The sequence below is a fragment of the Felis catus genome, chromosome E2 (genome assembly GCF_018350175.1).
Source record: "Felis catus isolate Fca126 chromosome E2, F.catus_Fca126_mat1.0, whole genome shotgun sequence".
Taxonomy (NCBI): Eukaryota; Metazoa; Chordata; class Mammalia; order Carnivora; family Felidae; genus Felis; species Felis catus.
Window position 1 is genome coordinate 61287199 of NC_058382.1, and position 15895 is coordinate 61303093.

Consider the following 15895-nt stretch of genomic DNA (forward strand, 5'->3'; position numbering starts at 1 on the left):
GGCACCCTCCGTACCCTAACCATGGACGGATGTGGTCAAGCTTATCCCCCTCCTACTTTACCAATAAATTGGCCCGTGCCTCTTTATTCTCTGGAAAATCGTTTGCTGACCACAAGATACACAGAAACCAAACGTAAATGGCACAAAAAGCGGCCCCTCCCTGCAGCGGAAGCAGGGGAGCCTGACTTCCTAGCACTCACTGGTGGGATGGGGGAGGTTCGCTATGCTGACTTAGAGAGGCTCAAGGCATCTGCGACTTTGGACCCCCAAGTGGTCACAAGTGATGTCACCTCCGGGTCATCAGGTGCTCGAGCGCCAGAAGTCACACCTCCTCTACCATCTCAGGCGGGGACTGAGGCTGCCCCTCAGACTTCCTGTAAAGAGCCTCCTCCAACTGCATGTTGGTCTGGGGCAGCCAGACCACACGGGGCAACCGGCGTGTTCAACACCCGAGCCGCAGCCCTGACCCTCTGCCCTCCACCCGGCAAAGGGGGTATAACATGGCCCGACTGTAGCCTCTGGAACTGGCTTCACCTGAGTCCGGTATGCGAGGTCTCCTCACCAAGAAAAACATGTTTTCTTTTGTTTGTTTTTTAGTAATCTCTACTTCCAATGTGGGGCTCAAATTCACGATCTGCAGATCAAGAGTCGCACGCTCTTACGATTGAGACAGCCAGGCACCCCGAGAAAGTCACATTTTCAAAGTAAACGTGTGTTTAACACCATCAGCCTATTAACTTACATCCTTTAACAATACAAATTGTCCTCTGTAATCTACACTTGTACTTGTGATTCTTTTATGTTCCCTAAAAGCTCACTTTTTGTTGCAGTTAACAGACATACGCATACAATTGGATGTTCGTATGTGCCTCAGGGTGATCACAATGAGCCTAGTTAACACCTGTCACCACACAGGTATATAATCTGATGAGAACTCTTAAGGTCATACTCTTAGCAGTTTTTAAATAAAACATTTATGATTATGACACTAATATTCTTTCCACTGCCTTTCACTGACATCAAGTGTTCCTTCAGGTTTTAGGAACCTCTGTGTTAGCCTATATCTGATTTACGGGTAGGCCACGATTCTGGAAAGCTGAGATGATGGATAGTTATGAGTTCTGTGATTAAGCAGCGAACATTAGCCTGTCCTTGCTGTTATTAGGCTGCTGCTTTTCCTAACTCGACCATCAGCCCGTATTTATATAACGTAACATGCAAATTTTACAAAGTGCTTTGGGATATAACCTCCCCCACTTCCCCAAACACTATAAAATCATCACTTCTGCTATGATATTAACGTAAAAAATCAAGGGGCAGCTGGGTGGCTCAGTCAGTTCAGCGTCCGACTCTTGATGTCAGCTCAAGTCATGATTTCATGGTTCATGGGATTGAGCCCCACGTCCTGCTCTGCTCTGAAAGTGCAGAACCGGCATGGGCTTCTCTCTCTCCCTCTCTCTCCAAAATAAATAAACATTAAAAAAAAAAATGACCGTGTGTCTGACAGTGTTCCAAAAACTATCGTTGACAGCCTCAGGTGGAATTTCTCTGAAGCCAACACCCACAGCACCAGCTGGAAGGCACTGGTCAGGTGCAGGTGCTGAGTGACAAGGCACTGCTGGGAGTAACTGGGGCTCCCTCTTGCAAGGAAATTCTGGGAGGCTGCGCAGAGGACACTCCAACACCGTCAGGCATGTTTATCCAGGAATCCCTGGCTACCTTATTTATGTGCATGCAGTTCGCAGGGGCATTAGCTGGCTCCTTCAGTGGCCCCTGCAGGCCCAAGCCCAGGGCAAAAGCTCTGCAGCAGAGACTGGCTGTGGAATTCTGTGCCCAGGGGGACACGGCCTGTCCCTATAGCTGATGATTTTTTAAATGCGTGGGCCAGCCGAGTCTTTGTATCAGAAGGATTCCTGCTTAACACTTTAGAACAGTTCGGGGCGCCTGGGTGGCTCAGTTGGTTAGGCAGCTGACTTCGGCTCAGGTCATGATCTCGCGGTCCGTGCGTTCGAGCCCCGCGTCGGGCTCGGTGCTGACAGCTCAGAGCCTGGAGCCTGCTTCAGATTCTGTGTCTCCCCCTCTCTCAGCCCCTCCCGTGCTCATGCTCTCTCAATGATAAATTAAAATAAACAACAACAACAACAACACAGTTTATAACAGTTCATTTTCCTCTTTCCCAACAAGAAAGTTGAGCCTATTTCTAGCAGATTTCCTGTCAGAACCGTTTTTACTTCACTATTCTGCATACTGTTCAAAGGAAGTAAGCGTGTGGAGTCTTCAAGCATGGGATCCTGGAGTCTGCATCGGGCATGGTGTGCGCAGCAGACCGAGGTCCTTGAATTACAACTTCGCTTTCTTACTGCCAACTTGATTCTGATCAGTGTCTCTATTTTCTGGCTTCTAGCCCCCAACCGGTGACCCATGGCAGCACCTCAACCATGAGCGGCTACAGCTCAGGTCAAGATGTGGCTCAGGGCAGACGGAACTGCACGAGTCTGGGGTCTGTCCGGAAAGAGAAACTGGGGATGGAGATAGGAGTGTGTTTGAGACTAAAAAGAACACGGTATCTGGCCACGACGATCCACTGAAAGGGGTCTGAGAAAGACCAGGGAGGTGCGGGCTAACATTTGATGGACTACGTTCAAGCAAAATCCGCACGGGCCAAGGCAAGTATGTATTTGGCAGATGTTTCCCCAATGTCCCTCTGCTGCAGTTATGGGGGTTCACGTTCCAGTTCCACCAGAAAGAAGGGACTTGTGAGGCAGATGATAATCCCTCTCACGGTTTTTGTAAGGACTGATGGAGGGATCACTTGCTCTCTTCTCTCCCGCACTGGCTCCCAGCACGTCACATGGAAGTGGAGCTGTGTGACATCCGTGACAGCCAGTACATTCACTCACCCTGTACGGGACACCGCACGATGTGCTGTGGTCTAACACAGACTCTCCTCCCACTTCACAGAAGGGAAAAATTCAAACGATGCCCAACGTCTCAAAACTAGTACAAAGGTTCCCAAGCAACTCCAGCCACTTTCTTACTGACTCGCCAGGGACTCTCCAGTTGAGCCCATCTGTTTGTGAAAGTGGCAGACCAAATTTTAAACGTCACCTTAACGTCACAGGTAGATACCATTCCCAAGTTCACGAGAAGTACCTTCAGCCTCTCCTGTGCTGACAACAGTCACAAAGTGGGGCTAACACAGTCCTTGTCTCCTAACTGAGCACCCAGAGCTAGGGTTTGGACTTTCCGTGCAGGCTCAGCGCATTCGTCTCAAGAGACTGCAGGTGCTTCATAAATTACACATGTTCTGTGTCCTTTCTACCTGTTCCGTGTCCCTGGCCAAACCCTGTAATTCCCCAATGAATCTCAACCTGATACTTCTAACACCCAAGGGTGTCTCAATAGGGCAGAAAACTGTATCGGCATCACTGTATGTACTCAGTGAAGCACACAGGCCTCCACGTTTCTCATTTTGTGTCATAAAAAATTCTTCGAGTGTTAAGTTCTGTTAGGAAGAAGCTTAGCGTCTGGGGGGTGGGAAGGAAGGAGAGTTACCAGGCTGTAAAGGCTCACGGAAAGGGACAGGGTGTTGGCGGTTTCCTAGACTCACCCGGGAGAACGGGAGACGCGCAGGGCACAGGTCACGGAGCTATGTCGGGCTATTTATTGAATACATGTTTTCCATGACGCTCGTCTCTGCAGGGTCTGCAGTCCGTCACCCGGATTCTTACCCCCCGCCCCCGCCCGACTCGGGGAAGGTACAGCGCTTGTGCCCTGCAGCGTGAAAACGCATGCGAAGTACTTACGCTCCAGTTAGAGCACTCAACAAGTGTCACTTCTGGGTAAACAAAGAAGCACAAATGTTTCAAAAAGTTGGAAAGGCACAAAGACGGACGTGGAGGCGAGGCTTTAGGGTTAGGGGCACGTACCGAGTCCCGTGACGTGCAGGAGCAGGAAAGACTCGGCACCCAAACAGCCGCTGCTCTCCTCTGGCCTGGCCGTTCCTCCTTGAAGGCCGCGGAGTCCCGCAGGACCCGGCGTCCTCCCAGCACGGCCCGGGACCCAACCCGCGGGAAGCGGGAGGCGCCACGCCCGCCCAGGCCGCGAGGTCTGCTGGGAGAGCGTGGACGTCACTTCCGGGATCCCGGACTCTGACTGGCCGGAACGCTTCGGCGCTTTTGATTGGCCGAGCCCAACACCATCCCAGGGTGCTTTGTGGTAGCAGTTCCTTTCCGCTGGCCGTTCTCCTCCGGAGGAGGTGAGTGTGCTCGATTCAGGCGCCTTTGGCTGCATCGGGTGGTATCCGCCGCCATCGGTGTAGGGCCGCGTCCGGCGCGGCCGCAGAGGGGCCTCGGGCCCCTGCCACAGACGGGAGAGGGCCGTGGCCCGGGTTCTGGGGCCGGGCGGGCCGCCGCGTCCTGCCGGGGCCTGACTCGCTCCCCTCTCCCGCGGCTCCCCAGGCCCGTAGGCAGCAGCCATGGCGCCCAGCCGGAATGGCATGATCCTGAAGCCCCACTTCCACAAGGACTGGCAGCGGCGCGTGGCCACGTGGTTCAACCAGCCGGCGCGGAAGATCCGCAGGTAAGCCACCAATGCCGGGTGGGGCCGCGGGGAGCCCACGGTCAGGTGCGCTTGAACCCCTTGGCCCGGTGAGCGCGCGGCCGTCGGGAGCGTGGGCCGGGCCGGGAGCGTGCGCCGGGGCCGGGCCGGGGGCCAGCTGACCGCCGCCCGCCTCTGTCCGCCCAGACGCAAGGCCCGGCAAGCCAAGGCACGCCGCATCGCCCCGCGCCCCGCGTCCGGACCCATCCGGCCCATCGTCAGGTGCCCCACGGTGCGGTATCACACCAAAGTGCGAGCCGGCAGGGGCTTCAGCCTGGAGGAGCTGCGGGTGAGTGCGCCGGGAGGCGCGGGAGGCTCTGCTTGGCGGCCCCCGGTCCATGATGACATTCTCCGGAATCGCTGCACCTCTTTGATGAGAGCGCTTTTGAACCCTTTTCCATCTGACGGCCGGGCACCCGGGTGGGGGCGCGGGGAGCAGAGGCCCCGGGGTGGGGGTCCTGCATCCGTGTCTGTCTGGGGGCAGGTGGCTGGCATCCACAAGAAGGTGGCGCGGACCATCGGGATCTCCGTGGATCCGAGACGGCGGAACAAATCCACGGAGTCCCTGCAGGCCAACGTGCAGCGGCTGAAGGAGTACCGCTCCAAGCTGCTCCTGTTCCCGCGGAGGCCAGCAGCCCCCAAGAAGGGGGACAGCTCGGTGAGTCGCCCTCCCCGCCGGGTCAGGGTAATCTCTGCGTCCCCGCAGATAGAGGGACGCGTGTGGGTGGAGAAGGGCAGAGTTCCTGGCGTTTCCCTAGTTGTGCAGAGCACCGGGAGCCCGGCTTTCCCATCTGGGTCGCGTTCAAAGCTGTTGGCTGGAGGCCGGGGGGTTAGGGGTTTATCTTGTTTGCTTTGTAAGTTGGCTCACGTACAAACGCTCCCCCGGCGTCTCCATGTCTCTGCTCGACGGAACGGGGGTTCGGTGACTTGTGCACCCGTTGGCGGGGTCACCCAGCAAGCAGGGCTGTTGTCCAGGGTTAGAAGCTTGCAGCCTTTGGGGACTTGAGGTGAGCCCGGGTGACTCTTGTCCTTAACCAACAGGCCGAGGAACTCAAGCTGGCCACGCAGCTGACAGGACCGGTCATGCCCATACGGAATGTAAGTGGGCTTTGGGGGGTGAACCAGTGAGTTTTCGGGGCGGAGATTGGGTTGAAGGGTGGCAGCCAGGGCCTGTGTCAAGATTTATGGGTTTGTGAAAAAGAAACCTTTTTTAACTTTGGGAGCAACACCCTTCACTCTTAACAGATGGGCTCCTTGAGGGAGGGCCTTGTCTTCATCTTTGGGGACTCATTTGTTAGACCTCCTTCGATTTTTTTTTTTTTTTTTTTTTTTTTTTTTTTTTTTTTTGTCCGCCTCTTTGCTATTTGAAAGGCCAGGCCACAGGTAATTGCACGTTTGGTGATCCAGGTCGTGACTGGGCCCTTGACTTTCTCTGCCAGGGAGGTGGGCCAGGGCCTCCCTCGGTCCACGTTCTCTGTTGTTGACGGTGACACAATATCTGTCTCAGCACATCGTCCCCCAACGGTTGTTTGCATAGCTCAGGGGGTCGCTTCTGCCTCTCCTGTGTGTTTGGCGGGGGCATTAAAGTCTGTCTTGGTGTCAACGTAGCCTTTCAGCAGCCGATGGGCAGACAGCGTGCGCCTCCACGGTTTCTGCTATCCTCATATGCTGGGTTTTGTCTCCGGCCTCACTGCAGGCAAGGGTTTGACTCCTGTGCTCCGTTCCAGGTCTACAAGAAAGAGAAAGCCAGAGTCATTACCGAGGAGGAGAAGAACTTCAAGGCGTTTGCCAGTCTTCGCATGGCCCGTGCCCATGCCCGGCTGTTTGGCATCCGGGCCAAAAGGGCCAAAGAAGCTGCAGAACAGGATGTGGAAAAGAAAAAATAAAGCGCCGTTGGCAACTTGAGATATTTGCGGTCTCCGTGTGACAGCGGTCTCCCGTGAGGGGTGGGGCAAGGACGTGGGGATGTGTGCCCTTGCTGAGGAGACCTGGCAGGGGGTGGCAGCATCTTTGCAGGGAAGTCCAAAGACCGAACTGCTTTTTTTTAGTTTCAGAGAGCAAATCGCAAGCAGGCTCTGCGCTGTCAGTGTGGGGCCTGACACAGGCTCAAACTCCTAAACTTTGGTACTTTTTTTTGCAGAGGTGTTATAACGGTTCATTGGCTTCATTGTTAATGAGTATTTTCCAGTTACTTGAGTGTCTCGGGTCAGACCCTTCCTGGGCCTGTCTGCACTTCTCCTGTGCCCAGTAGCAGCCCCTTCACCCACATTTGCAAGGCATCCAAGCTTTGGTGCAGAAAGTTGGCCTTTGTCCATCCTGAACACACGTTCGGGCTACTGAGCCTGTATGGCGGCCAAGCGTGCCCTCATGGGCAGGCAGCACTGTCCCCGGACCCTTTGTGACAGCATGATGCTTGAGTTCCTTTGAAACTGGAGCTTGGTTTCTCTACGGGTGGGTACTGAGGTCCAGCCCTGAGCTGGTCCCTCGTCCCAGCAGGGCCCACTCTGGGGACTGGCACTCAGCAAGTTTTGCTTCAGTGCTCCAGCCTTGTGGGTATAGGTGTCCACAAGCCATGAGAGGTGTGTGTTTCTGTGTCTGGTACTTGTGCTGCCACCTGAGTGTGTTTGGAACCAGATTTCAGATAGGTTTTCATCTAACAGATGATTTGGAAGGCACTTTACTCCACACCTGAAGTAAGTTTGTAAGGGGCTGACTTCCATGCTCCTGCACTTGGAGAACCTGTGCCAGGGAAGGGTCAGCTGACGGGTGGGAATTTGAGGCCAAGCCATGTCCTGGACCATCCTGTGAAGAGGGGATATCCTGGTGGCACGGTTTCCACAGCATTTGTGCAGAGAACCCGGTAAGGAGTGGGATTAAGCTACCCGACCGCAGGTGGCTCTACGCTTGGGCTGGACCCCAGGCCTCCAGGAAAGTGCACGGCCGTGGCGTCCACCACCCCAGCACCTGTGATCCAACCTTTGGAGTAAGGGGAAGAGACCTTTGCGTGGCCTTCAGTCACCTCTGGACATACCCTGTCCCCCTTTTGGCATTGTGCTACCAGAATGAAGGGCCTTTCCTGCCCTCAGGAGCCCCTGGGACAGGCTGGACACCTGAGAAGCCTGGGGTAGGGGACCCGCTTGCTAGGACCCTGTTCACTGGGTCCTCTGCAGCAGCCCTCCTCTGGTTCTGTCACGGTTCTGGGTCACCTGAACTAAGCAGTTTCCAAGGGTCACTTAGCGCAGTGCCACGAACTTTTGGTGAGCGGGACCGGCCCCACCCCTGCAGGTAAGCTACGCGAGCTGTCTGGTGAAGCCAGGCGGGAAGTAAGCCGGATCCTAGGACTTGGGGCTCCTGAGCCCCACCAAAGGGGCTTCTGAAGGTGCCGGGCCCAGCTGGTTCTCCCCCCTGCTTGATGCGCTAAACTCCCTGACCTGCAGTTGTGAGGACTTCTTTCCTCTGCGGTCTGGAATGCTCTTGGTGGGTTCGAAGATTTTTACATCACCCAGGACTTGGGTGAGTCTGGTACCAGAGGTGATTATGGATGGGACAGCCCAGCTGGTGTCCCCTCCGAACTGTGGCCCCGTCTGGGGAGAAAGGGGCCCCCGCCCAGCCTTTCCCGAGGCTGAGGAAGGATCCCTGCGAGGTGGAGCTGGGAGCCTGGAGGGCAGGCGGTGCCAACCAGCCTGGAAAGCCGAAGTTGTGCTGGACTGGTGGTGGAACCCTGGTGCCTGTGACCCGGTAGCTGGGGAACGACCGGGTGAGAGTGAGCTCACGCGCGTGGTAGGCACCGCAAGGAGGCTGGAAGGACGTCCCCCGCGACTGGTCCCTGTGTGTCCGTCGGCTCCAAGGCAGCCCTCGCCACGGCCAGGGTGACGGGGTCCTCTGTCAACTGGCCGTCCCCTGGCATTCCGGCTCCTGGAGGGTTTCGCCTGGAGTGTGTGCGGAACTGCCCTGGACAGATGGCTCCTCACTCGGCTGTGTGTCTGGTGGGGCAGCAGAGGCGTGAGGCCACAGAGCAACAAGAAAACGGGGCCTCCGTCCTCTCTCTGGTGAGCAACTGAATTTTTCCAGCAAGCACGGCCTCTGATGAGGTGCCCCAGAGCAGAGAACCGGCTGTGCTCTGCCCTCCCCCGTGTGTGGTTTTAGCCACTGTGTGTGGTCGTTTGATGCGCAGCGTAGGAAACTAACCCTGTACAGGGCAGATTCCTTCACCCCTTTCTACACCCGGGTAACGTTCCACCAGCTGGTGCGCTCCGGGACACCCGAGCGGGGGTCCGACACGGAGTTCGGCTCATCAGGCCGGTCGTGTGTGGGGTGCAAGTGCATTTTGAGGTCAGATTCCCAAAGTAGGTTCACGGGTGTCACTAGCTATGGCCATGGCGGCCCACAGGGGTGCCTGGGCTCCTGCCACCCACCAGATGGTCCGTGTCACACGTGTACCTCTTTGCCAGTTTTCGGATAAGCATTGTTCTGATAGAAGTTGCAAAGGTTTTTTTCTCAAAGTATTACTTGTTTTCTTTTTATTTTTTAAGCAGTTTTTTTTTTTTTATTTTTTTATTTATACTTCTTTTTGAGAGAGAAAGAGCGAGGGTCCTAAGAGGGCTCTGCACTGACAGCAGTGAGCCTGAGGCGGGACTCAAAGTCACGAGCTGTGAGATCATGACCTGAGCCGAGGTCAGACGTTTAACTGACACCCAGGCGCCCTATCCTGTAGTTGCTTTGTTAAAATATCTACAATTGTGGTGTTTTAAGGAAGAATTAAGATTAACACTAATTTCCACTTGCTTGAAACTGTTGTAATTTAGGGGAAAGACTACAGTTGTTTTAGGTTATTTAGGCTTTTTGCCACTTAACTCAGTTCAAGCCAGAGAGTAGAAGGAGGTAAGTGCACGTGCAAAGGGCTCTGGGTTCTTTTCTCTACTTTTTTTGTGTCTCACACATTACTTTTTATTTACAGATACTTACATTCATCATGTTTTCTTTTATTGTTTCTGGATGTTCGCTTTTTTTTCTTTTCTAAGTTACAGAAAATATGCTCTTTGTTAAAAAAAAAAAAAAATCCAGAAAAGAGAAGAGAATAAACCAAAGTGAAGGGTCCCCTGAATCACCCCCACCCTCCAAGCACCTAGAACAGCTTCTGCATCTACCCAGAGTGGTTTCCGTGAAGTTATATTCTGGTATAAACAGCTGCCCCTTTTGTTTTCATAAAAGCAAATGGGAGGGGTGCCCGGCTGGCACAGCTGGAAGAGCGTGCCACCCTTGATCTCGAGGTTTGTGGGTTCAAGCCCCACACTGGGTGCAAAGATCACTTAAATATTTTTTTGACAGCAAATGGAGTCACACTGTGTACGCTGCTCCGTATCATTCCAGCCTGTAGAGGACCCCTGAAGGGGTTTTATTTAAACAGGCCTCTATAGGTGAGGAGCCCTGGAATGCTGCTGTTAACTTGCATTTATTATTTGTGAAGCTCAGCCTCTTCTCATATTTGCTGGCAAATTATCTTTTTGTGTGTGTGTGTGGTTCCTCTGTTACATTCTTTGTCCATTTTTCTATTGTGATGTCTTTTTCTTGAGTTGTAGCAGCTCTTTGCATATTAAGGAAATTTGCCTTCTGTCATATGTTGACGATTTTTCTTCTAGTTTATTCTTTTCCTTTTGAGTCTTGCTTACATCTTTTTTTTTTTTTTTTTTTTTAAGTCATTGCTACACTCAACGTGGGGCTCCTATGACCTTGTGATCAAGTCTTGGGTGCTCTACCAACTGAGCCAGCCAGGCTCCCTGAGCCTTATATGTTGAGTATGGTCTGGAGGGGGGATGGAGCGCTGTCTTTTAGGAGACAGTGTGCTGTAGTAGGAATACCACAGCCTGGCCTCTGTAGTAGACATTGCTTATTCTTTTTTTTTTGGCTTTTCAGCATCAGAACTCACGTTGGGAGCTTCTTTGAGTCCCGTGAGAAGCAGAACCCGCCTCTTTTGTAGGAGCTCAAGGCACCTACTCTCTGCCCTGCTTCCTGGCCCGCTTCCTGGTCACATGGCCAGGCTCCACACTTCGCAGACTGGTCCCCTGTCCCCAGCCAGGGCACATCCTTGGTGATGCAACCTCACCGTCCTCTCCGTGGTCTTGGGGTGCCCCCCACCAATCCCAGGGCTTCCCCAGTGTTTGGCTCCCTCAGCTGGAATCTGTTTCCAGTTGCTTGGAACTAGACCAGATATACTGAGCACGCGGACCCGGGTCTGGCTCTGGGCCTGCCTGGCACTGACCATCCAGGAGGCTTTCACTCGACATGCACCGAGTGCTGACCACAGATGGGGCACCGCGTTAGGGGAGGGAATCAGGCTGCAGGATGTAAGCAGAGCCCAATGATGGGGTAGGCACTGGGCAGCAGATCATTGGAGGGGCCGGGGACGGTGGAAAGTGAGGTGGAGGAAATTATTGAAGGACAAGGAGATGAAGGGGGAACAGGCATTCATTCACTCCGGTATTTATTCGGCACCTACTGTGTGCCAGGCGTCGCCCCGGTTGCAGGGACTATGTGTATCTGCCTTGTCTTTGTGGGGTTTTCATTCTGAAGGGTCCCCAGACACCAGCTCTGGCAGGCCCGCTCTGTCTGCTTCCTGCAGTGTTCTGGACACACGTCTGTCACGGGTCAGTGGCGAGACGGTCAGAGCCCCCTGCCATCAGGTGCCTGTGGCTCCTTGCCCCCCCCCCCCCCCCCCCCCCCCAGTGTGTCTTCTCTAAGTGGTCCTGGGGCGGAGCAGGGAGTGCACAGCACGTGTTGAACGCCCCCTGCAGGCCAGGCCCTGGGGCTGCCACCGTGAGTGAGCCACAAGACCCCTCTTCACAGGTAAACCGGAACAGAAAGTGGAAGCACAGGGTGGGGCGGCTGCCTTGGCTCCAGAGAGGAAGACCGGCCACCCGGTGCCAGGCTGCAGGGGGACAGGTGGCCTGGGGCCTACAGAAGGGCCGTCAGCCTAGGAAGGGAAGGCTGGCCTGCCTTGCAGAGTCTTCCCCAGACCTACCCTTCCCGGTGGGGGTCCGAGTGCCCCCCCCCCCCCGGGACATCCACCTTCTCACGGCTGCTCCTCCAGAGCGCTAAGGTCCGGGACACATGAGAGGGGTCTTGGTGACAGGCATCTGATCGCTGCCAGAAGGCCATATGGGGCTGTGGGAAAGGTGTGTGTTAGCCCTGGCTCCCCACTCTCCCCTGCAGAGCCTTAGCTGGGGCCCCTCGTTTTCAAGCCTCAGTTTCCACAGCTGCAGAGGGACCCTGATTCCAGAGTGCTGGGGCAGACAGAATGCGGCATAGCTCCTGCCCTTCTGGAAACTTCCCCAGAAAGGGGGATGCTTTCTGGGGAGGAGGAGGCAAAACTGGGTCACTGATGAAAGGTCTGGGGATGGAGGCAGTGTCAAAGCACCACCCAGGCGGCTCTTACCGAGAATATCATCAAAAGCTCCGGATGAGTCAGGTGAGAAGAAAACCAGGGCGTCCGTCAGTCGGAGATGCCAGCCCCGTGGACGCTGCACCTGCCTGCCGCCCTGACCCACACCACCGTCACCCCCCCCCCCCCGGGGACCCTGTGGGCAGCTGTGTCCTCGTGGTCTGCCTGTTCCGGCCCTGGTCCTGTGGTCCCCGCCAGCTGACGTCCACGTCCTGGTCTGATACCGTCCCTGAAGTGTGTACCTGGACCCAGCAGCTTGCCACTACTTGAACAGAGCACAAGTGGAGGGCACCAGGCTGAGACAAGGTTACCGTGGCTCCTTGTGGCTCCTGTGTCAACCGCCTCCCTCCCCCTCGGATAACTAGCCCTGGGGAAGCAGGCCGCTGGGGTCCCCGGGGCAAGCCCCGAGCACGGGAGGCCTCCTAGGTCAGGGGAACCCAAGGAAGGGACAGCTGGTTCTGGCTCACCTCTGGCCTGTGGCCCTGGCCGTGGCAGGCGCTCTGTACCCTCACAGTCGCCTGTGACCTCCCAGGGGGTGAGGGAACAGCAAAGCCCCTGAGACACACTGGGGGGCCAGGATGGGCCAAGGAAGGCGAGGTACTAGGTTCTGAGTGGCGTTGCGGGGTCCAGTTAGAATCCCAGCTCTGCCCCCGCTGTGTGACCTCAGGCAAGGCATCACCCACTCTGAGCCGTGGTCTTCTCATTGACAAAACAGGCGATACCACCTGCCTGGCAGGGGCTTGGGGCAGGAGGGGATGGCAGCCAGGGACTGAATGTGGGAAGTCACCAAGATAAGGGACACAGTGTCCTTGGAGGAGAAGGGACCTGTCAGGGCTCCTTGTGTCTGAATGTGTTTGCGCTCAGGCATGTCTGTGTGTCCATGTCACGTGCACGTCTGCACGCATTTGATGCGTGTGTGCGCTTGGTCAGTGAACGCACGTGTGCGTTTGACGTGTACGTGTGCCTGGCCCGTTGTGTGCCCGTGTGATCCACGTGTGTTGTGTCTGTGTGGGGTGTGCACGCGCGTGTGGGGTGAGGGAGGGAAGTCCCATCAGTCCTGCCTCAGTCCCGGCTCTCCGATGCTGTCATGACAACGTGGCTGTAGGACCACAGATTGCGTGTTGTCCCAGCCGGGTGGGCCCTCTGGGTGCGACTGTCTGATTTCTAAAGTAAGACACGTGCCAAATCTTGTAGGAAAACAATCTGATCGAGACAGGTTGCAGATGTTCTGAGATAAAATAGCATTTCTCAGGAGGAAAGAAACAAAGGAAGAGAGTACGTTTGCAACCAGCTTATCAAAGGAAGAACCCAGACAGCCATATGTAGCCTGTTCCCTTTCTGGAAATCCTGTGGATCCCCCCACCCCACCCCTGCCTATAGTTTCTACAGTCAACAAGCGTTCCCATACAACCTCTTGGCTTGTGGGGCGGTGGCCTGCGGTGGCCCGCGTCCTCCGCCTGATGAGGAGCAGGGCCGGGGGCGGGGTGGGGGTGGGGGGGCAGGTGCGCATACCTGCAAGGACGTGCCCTGAGCTAGCACGCCTCTCACACACAGCCTGGAGGTGACTCTGCTCTTGTCCCACTTTCCAGGTGATCCTGGAGGCATGAGTGGTTCTGGAACTTGCTCGAGTTCAATGCTGTGGGACAAGGGCCAGGAGCTCGGGGAAGCCTGCTGGAGTCGGCTGGTGGAGAGCACGGTGGCCTGAAACGCCAGTCGTCCAAAGCAAGGATTCTTTGGAAGCGTCAAAAGAACCAAATGGGGGCGCCTGCCTGGGGAGCTCGGTCGGTTTCAGCTCAGGTCATCATCTGCAGGTCCAGGAGTTGGAGCCCCGTGTCGGGCTCTGTGCTGACGGAGCGGATCCTGCTTGGGATTCTCTGTCTCCCTCTCTCTCTGCCCTTCCCCTGCTCGCTCGCTCTCTCTCTCTCAAAATAATAAATAAACTTAAAAAGAACCAAATGGGAGCTAGTTAAATACCTCAGGGACGGTTGGTTTGATCGGCTGATCCCTCAGTGACCCCTCCCGAGCCCCTGGCTGGGCGGGAGCTGGGTTAGCGGGCGCCAGGGTGAAGCAGCAGGAGCAGGGAGGCAGGCCAGGGCTTGGCAAACGTTGCCCTCAAGGAAGAGCTAGTTAAGCGTGTCAGGCTCTCTGGGCCACAGCTCCTCAGCTCTGCTCTGGAGCAAACTCGACCCCAGGCAAAATGTGAGCGGACGGGCGAGGCCGTGCTCCAGTGGAACCTGATTTACAGGACAGGCGGCGACCAGACTGGGTCCCCGGTAACCTGCGGTAGCCTACTTTTATTGAGGTAGAGTGCCGGTCTGTTTGGGCTGCTGAAACCAAAAAACCACAGACTGGGCAATTCTAAACGACAGACATCGATTTCGCAGTCCCGGAGGCTGAAAGTCCAGGATCAAGGTGCCGGCACCCTCAGTATCTGGTGAGGGACTCCCCTTCTTGGTCTGTCCTCACGTTGGCGGAAGGGCGAGGGGGCTCTGAGGGTCCCTTTCTCAGGGCCCTGACCCCACTCATAAGGCTCCACCCTTACGGACCCAAGGGCCTCCCAAAGTTCCCACCTCCTTTTTTTTTTTTTTTTTAAACTTTTTTTAAGTTTATTTATTTTGAGAAAGAGACCGCGTGAGCAGGGGAGGGGCAGAGAGAGGGAAAGAACCTCCAGCAGGCCCCAGGCTCTGGGCTGCGGGGCTTGAAGTCACAAAACCACAAGATGGTGACCTGAGCCGAAACCAAGAGTTGGACGCTTAACCTACTGAGCCACCCGGGCCCCCCGCCAAAGGTCCCACCTCCTAATACCATCATATTGGGGGTCAGGATTTCAACACACGAATTCGGGGGAGGGGCATAAATATTCAGTCCATGGCATGGAAGAAGGCCATAAACCGTTTATAAAAGAAGAAACAAGTTACAAACAGAAATAGTTTGCGCAAAGACCTCATTCAACAAACGTACTGAGCACGTGGTACGTGCCGGGCACAGTCCTGGGCCCAGGGACTCAACCGTGACATGGCAGGCTGGTCCCCCACGCTGACAGTCTGATGAGCCATGTGGTAAGGGCTCGGACGCTGGAGGCAACTTTTGAAAAGTAAATACAGACTTGCGTGGGGAGAAGGCTGGAAGGGCAAACATCACAATGGTGTTTATGTCTGGGCGCTAGAATTCTTGTTTCTACGTGCTTCTCCACACTCTCTAAGTTTTCGACGTGGAACGCGTACTCCTATTTCCTGTACAACAACAACAACAAAATCTACGAACGGGGGTCTCCTTTCCCACGTCTGGCTGCCGGCCCTCCCCCTGCCCCTGCCTTCCCGGCCCTCCCTTGTCCCCAGGGTTCTTGTGGGCTGGTGGGTGAGGAGGGAGCCCCACCACCGCCGCGTGTCCTGGGAACTCAGGAGGGCCACACTGGCCCAGGCCTCACGGACGGACCAGGGTTGCGGGAAACCTGCTTCTTCTTCTGTGGCTTCTTTGCATTAGTGCCATCCGGAGCCGAGGCGCAGGGTCACCCCGTGGAGACAGCCACGTCCTGTGAGGCTGTGGCCGGAGACCCCAGGGAGTCCGTTAAAATCTCTCCACCTCAGACGCTCCAACTCCCCAACTCTGATGGTCTTTCCTCTCTCCCCTCGATGGAAGTGTCACCTGTTACTGTGGTGCTGTGTGATGTGTGTGTGATGGTGAAGAACCGAACCGCGGTCAGGACCGATGCCCTGCACCCCCACGGGCGAGTCAGGTGTCCCAGGGCGGGTTGCCGAACTTTCAGTGCCCCCTGCCCTCACCTGTGGAATGGGGCTGACTTCCACACCGCTGCAGTGAGGGCGGAGGTGTGCAGCGGGGTGGCGGGTCCACAGCCAT

General features: G+C 55.7%; 1 protein-coding gene and 1 non-coding gene across 2 annotated transcripts; both read left to right on the forward strand.

Moving 5' to 3' along the window:
• The first annotated feature begins 4102 nt into the window (after positions 1-4102).
• RPL13 (ribosomal protein L13) lies at positions 4103-6504 on the forward strand. Its single transcript, XM_023245576.2, has 6 exons — positions 4103-4258; positions 4461-4581; positions 4747-4888; positions 5084-5257; positions 5641-5697; positions 6327-6504. The coding sequence occupies exons 2-6, from the start codon at positions 4478-4480 to the stop codon at positions 6483-6485; spliced, it is 636 nt and encodes a 211-aa protein (XP_023101344.1). The 5' UTR covers positions 4103-4258; positions 4461-4477; the 3' UTR covers positions 6486-6504.
• Positions 4939-5016, forward strand: LOC111558142. Its single transcript, XR_002738735.1, has one exon. It is a non-coding gene; the product is annotated as a small nucleolar RNA MBII-202 (small nucleolar RNA).
• Positions 6505-15895: the final 9391 nt, after the last annotated feature.